We start from the raw sequence: 6,000 nt of genomic DNA on the forward strand, positions 1-6,000 counted from the left end.
CTGATATGTTTAGTTGAGAGATGATGAAGTGTAGATGTGATAGCAGCCTTCAAACATCTAAAGGGCTGTTGTACAAACGACAAGGCAAGCCTGTCGACTACCACTTTGGAGGGCAGAAAAGGAACCAAATGGTGGAAATTCAGGAAGCAGATTTTGGCTAACCTAGTAAGTGTATATAAGCCAGTCTTGTGTCTAAATTGAAGACAGGTTTTGGGGACAAAACGGCAATTTTTGATATGACCTGTGGACATGTTTAGTATCAATCTGCAGAAGGAAAGTATCAATGCCAAATCAGGAAAACCACCCATGGTCACCACTGCCATTTCCCCACATTGCCATTATAAAGGGCCAGAAATGGAGCTAGGAAGGAATTCGTGCTTCCTTTAAGTTCTCCCAGAATGGACTAAGCTCTTGCCTTTTGCCACTCTATTCAGAGAAGGTCATGGTTCTTCTTCTTCTTCTTGATAAGGGTTAAGATACAGTACTCACATTAACCCATGGGTAAGTCGAACCGGAGAGGTTTCTTTTCATTATTTTTGGAGTAAAATTTCTAGACTTATACATGGGTATAATCGTGCAAGTTGCTCAACATGGGTACAGACTGCTTGGAAGGCTTTCCTTTCCTAGAAACCTTTAAGCCAAGGCTGGAAAGACATTTGGCAATGACATTATGCCTACTTCCTGCACTGCAGACCCTGCATAAGCAAGTGACTGGACTAAATAACCTCCAACTTCACTTCCAAATGGATGACTCAACAAATCTCCTGCCGCAGTTAAGGTAGCATGACTCCAACTAATCTTGGAGAGGAATAGTCCTTACTACAACCATGTACTCTCTGTTAACTGGGACATAGTTTCTGGTCATTTTCTGGAAAGCATGCACTGTATATTCTGAGTGAATTCAAGTGCAAAAGACACAAAAATGCGATAGAAACTACACAAGAATGGTCATGCATTTCTGAAATGACATTGAGGAATAAATGTATTCAAAATGACCATTCATCTATAATATTTATGAATATCTGTACAATGTCTAAACACTTCTAAGCACTATAATTGCATAAGGAAGTTTCTGAACTAGATTCCTAGTATGAATGTTGGGTTCTTAGAGAATTAGCATAAAACGTATACAACTTCCTGCCCACAGAGTCATACAATTATATATATAAGCACTCCTAAATTAGGACAGACCACAGAAAAGTCCACAATGATAAAGATGTAAGTAGATATACCATAAGTTTTAAGAGAAGGCTCGTGATGCAAAGCTGCTGTCCCTCCTGCACACCCTTTCTATAGCCTCTTTCTACATTTGTGCTCTTCCTTTCCTTTGCTAAACTAGTATGTATCCACCTGAAAGAAATATTTTATTCTTAATAACAATGAAAAGCACAAGAAACATTTTGCCCCCCCCCCCCATCCCATTTATTTGGTTCTACAAAGTCGTTGGAGCTGGGCAAACAGCCTAAGACAGTATGCAAAGGGATCTTGTGGTGCCTTAGAGACTAAGGTCCCATCCACACAGCTGCATAAAATCCCACATTATCTGCTTTGAATATATGGCAGTGTGGATTCAGATAATATCTTCAAAGGAGATATTGTGAGATTTTCTGCCTTGATATTCTGGGTTATATGGCTGTGTGGAAGGGCCCTCACTGAGAGAATGAAGTTGATGGCATAAGCTTTTGTAAAGGGCCCTTCCACACAGCCATATAACCCAGAATATCAAGGCAGAAAATCCCATAATATCTGCTTTGAAGTGGGTTATCTGAGTCCACACTGCCATATATCCCAGTTCAAAGCAGATAATGTGGGCTGCTATTTAGCTGTGAGGAAGGGTCCTTAGTGTGCCTTAGCAGTTAAAGTGGTGTCAAACTCCTGTAATTCTATACTGTATAGAATGATGCACCCTACGTCTACTTCTTCGGATGCAGACTAAGACAGGTCTACCTAATATGCCTTCTCCAGAACAGGACCTAAACCTGAAATACAGAGGAAGAGCTTTCCAGAAGTAACCTGAACAGGAAAGCAGATGCGCAGAATTGGTACAAAACAGAAAAGACAAGATGCCACATACTCCCTGAAACTACAGCATCAGTATTCTTGGTTTCAATTATTTGTGTCCTCTCCAGACATTTTTCTAGGCATTTTCTAGGCTTCTACATATTCCTACACCAAAAGTCCTTCATTTTAAAAGGGTTTGCTATTATCTGTGGTTTCTTGAATACACACAAAGTCCGGGAACCTATCCTCCCTAGATATGGGGGCCATGCTATATTTCTTTAAGGGCCAATGACATTTCTGAAAATGCAGCTAACCAACTGAGTTTGATGGGATCACTGCTTACAGAGGTTTACACCACAAAGCAAATATATAGCGAATTTTAGAACAGATACAGGCTCGAGGTATCTGAGCCACAGATAAGTCTTAGCCTATCTCACAGGCAGATAAGAGGAAGAACTTCCTGATATTTCTTTTGTGACATTGAGGTGAGACAGGGTTCATGAAGGTAGGAGTCAAGTTTCAGAAAACTGAAGGAAAAAACAGCTGCCTTCACACAGATAAGAAAAAGCTGACATATAACCTTCCCAGGGCTCCACAAAGTCATCCTACCAAAATGCCATGCCTTTAAAATATTTTTAAACAAAAAAAACTGATTACACTGATCAACACACATGTTGGTGCCTCAAACGTTAGCCCTGCTTCTGGGTATACTTTACCTGCTAATTCCAAAAATGGCACCGGTTTCCCCCTATCAGATCTAGCCTTTCAGAGATGTAATATATGCTATCTACCAGTTGCCCTCTGCTCACTCATAGAAAACCATGATAATCATATCGAAGAAACTAGATCTAATGCGGTGTATCCAATGCAATTTTGTGAATCAGCACCGCAAATAACCCCAGGAGCATACATAAAAACCAAAATACCATGAACTTTGTTGTCGCTGTGTTGTGTTATATAGATGATAAAGTTTTGCCCATTTTAATCTCCAATTCAAGCAACGCTCCTGAGATCAATATTGATGAGAAGGATCAAATAAACGCCTATCTTGAATACCAGAACCCACAGCACCCCAACTCTGAGCATAGATTACTGGAGAGCGGGGATACCTCTCTGATACCAGGAAAGTGAGGCAACCTGACCAAGGGATGGGTTGTGGTGGGTTGGATGTCACAGCAGCACTAGGAGAGACTGGACTGACTAGCATGGGGATCCTCAAGGAAATGCATGTGGGGTGTCCATGCCAATGGGAGGGTGAAGAAGCCCACCATGAGGGCTTCAATAGTTAATAGATAAAGCTGCAAAGCCAATCAACAATTGGGCCACACAGTTTACAGAAAAACTACACACACAGATACCTACATAAAAACCATTCATCACCCAGGCCAAAAAAAGAAGCACAATCAAAGCCCTGACAAACAGTGCAAAAAGAATCTGCGAAGCCCACCTCCTCCAAGGTGAACTGAACCACCTAAACTGGGCTCTACAGGCCAATGGACAGACATCAGAAGAGCTGCAAGACCCAGAACAAGCAACAAGAGTAAGGACAAAGACCCACCCAGAGGAAAAGTGCTCTTACCATACATCAAGGGATCCACTGACCGCATAGGGAAGCTGCTGAAGAAATACGACCTACAAACTATCTCTACAGATGCACCAAGGAAATCCAACAAATGCTACGTTCAGTGAAGGACAAGAGGGCTCCTCTCACCTCCGCAGGAGTCGACCGTAGACCAGGCAGCTGTGGAGAAGTCTACATAGGGACCACCAAACGCAGCATTGCCCAAACAGGAATCAGGGAACATGAAAGGCATTGCAGACTCACTCAACCAGAGAAGTCAGCCAAAGCAGAGCACTTGAGGAACCAAGCTGGACACAGCACATTATTGGAGAGCACTGAAATGCTGGACCCACTCTCACAACCACCATGTCAGACTACACAGAGAAGCCATTAAAATCCACAAATATGTGGACAATTTCAACAGAAAGGAGGAAACCATCAACATGAACACAATCTGGCTACCAGTATTTATAAAAACTCTAAAATCAGGACAGTAAATTAAAAAAAAACACTTTGAAAACAGAGGAATTCCAGACAGGACACAATCAGGGCCGGCTAACACCTCCCAACAAAGGATTCCCCCAGGCAGTAAGCAGCCAGGCCTTGAAGCTGCAAGGCGAATCAAGGTAATTAATTGCAACATTCACACTTGCCTCAAACAGACAAGAGTTATTTTTCCCACCCTGAAACTTGCCTAGTTTCCAACAGACCTCACAACTTCTGAAGATGCCTGCCATAGATGCAGGCAAAACGTCAGGAGCGAATGCTTCTGAGACATGGCCATACAAGCCCGGAAAACTCACAGCAACCCAGATCTTGTAAAACCTCAAGTGCCATCACTCCATCACTCTGAGTGGGGTCCAACTGCCTTAATCCTAAAAGAAGCCACTACCCCAGGCATGGGCAAACTTGGGCCCTCCCTCCGGGTGTTTTGGACTTCAACTCCTAACAGCCTCAGGCCCCTTCCTTTCTCTTCTCAGCCGCTTAAGCTGATCATCTCCCCACCTTACAGCTCAGTCTCAAACACAAGCAGAACTACAGCTCCCATGATTCCATCGCACTGAGCCACAGCATTCATTCTACAGTGTAGAGGCACCCCCAGATGTGGAAGGTGTGTGTGTGGGGGGGGTCTCCTTAAGAGAGGGAGGGCGATGTGGGGCATGATGGGGGACGGCGCAGGCAGGCAGGGAAGCGTGGGTGAATGGGCGACGGAGGGGGCTGCGATGTGGGAGGGAGGGGGGAAGCGCACCTGCTGGTAGTCGGCATCCCTGGGCCGGAAGGCGCTGGGCACGGCCTGCAGGTTCAGGCTCAGGTGGGGCAAGCCGTGCAGCCAGGTGGCCCACCAAGGCGCCAAGTAGTCCGCCCGCGCCGCCGCCGGCAACAACATCCCTGCCGCCCTCTCCGCTCGCCCGCTCCCTCGCTCCTTCCTCGCCGCGCAGCTCCCTCCCTCCCTCCCTGCCTGCAGGCCCCGCCCCTCCTCCTCCTCCTCCTCTCTCCGCCAGGGCGGGGCTCTCTTGGGCGGGGCGGGACTCCACGGCTCCGCTCATTGGCAGGGCACAGCGCCCCCTCCAGGCCAGGAGAGGGCTTGCTCTAAGCATTGTCTATTGGAAATAACTGCACCCAGTCTCTGGGCATATAATCTCTCTTTGGAAATACAGTAGTTTTACTTATCCTAGACTCGCTTATTATTATTATTATTATTAAACTTTATTTGTACCCCGCTAGCATCTCCCGAAGGACTCGATGCGGCTTACAAAGGCCAAGGCCTCAACACACAATATAACAATACAAAACAAAAGGCAAATTAAAACAATTAAAACAGTATAAACAACAAGCAATAAACAATACGCTAAAACACAATAAAACTGGGCCGGGCCAGAGTAATGGGTACAAGATTAAAAGTGCTGATGTGACAGGTGAAATATAAGGCTTCTAGGGCAAGTGCAGAGTGCAATATACAATCTAGTTCTAATAAAGTGCTTATGGGACTTGGAGTTGGAGATTTCCTATTAATCTGGGAAGGCACATTGGAACAGCCAGGTCTTCAAGTTCTTTCTGAAGACTGCCAATGTAGGGGCCTGTCTGAGATCCTTGGGGAGGGTGTTCCAGAGTCGGGGGGCCACCACAGAGAAGGCCCTGTCTCGTGTCCCCACCAACCGCGCTTGCGACGCAGGGTCTCTCCAGATGACCGAAGTGAACGCGTGGGTTCGTAGACAGAGATGCGGTCACGGAGGTAGGATGGTCCCAAACCGTTCAGGGCTTTGTAGGTAAGCACCTGCACCTTAAATTAGGCTCGGAAAGTAAATGGCAGCCAGTGGAGCTCCTTGAACAGGAGGGTTGACCTCTCTCTGTAAGGGGCCCCAGTTAACATCCTGGCTGCCGCTCGTTGGACCAGTTGGAACTTCCGAGCCGTTTTCAAGGGCAGCCCCACGTAGAGC

General features: G+C 45.8%; 1 protein-coding gene across 4 annotated transcripts in view; it reads right to left on the reverse strand.

Annotated features, from left to right (window-relative positions):
* Window positions 1-5,012, reverse strand: part of ttyh2 (tweety family member 2) — an 88,337-nt gene extending 83,325 nt beyond the window's left edge. For 3 of the 4 annotated variants that reach the window (XM_062970843.1, XM_062970841.1, XM_062970840.1), the window contains exon 1: window positions 4,812-5,011. In XM_062970843.1, coding sequence (XP_062826913.1) covers window positions 4,812-4,949 — 138 coding nt within the window. In that variant the 5' untranslated portion in view covers window positions 4,950-5,011. Of the gene's footprint in view, window positions 1-4,811 lie in introns of all 4 variants that reach the window. The other variant, XM_062970842.1, reaches the window with a different exon arrangement.
* Window positions 5,013-6,000: the final 988 nt, after the last annotated feature.

Source organism: Anolis carolinensis, chromosome 2 (genome assembly GCF_035594765.1).
Source record: "Anolis carolinensis isolate JA03-04 chromosome 2, rAnoCar3.1.pri, whole genome shotgun sequence".
Taxonomy (NCBI): Eukaryota; Metazoa; Chordata; class Lepidosauria; order Squamata; family Dactyloidae; genus Anolis; species Anolis carolinensis.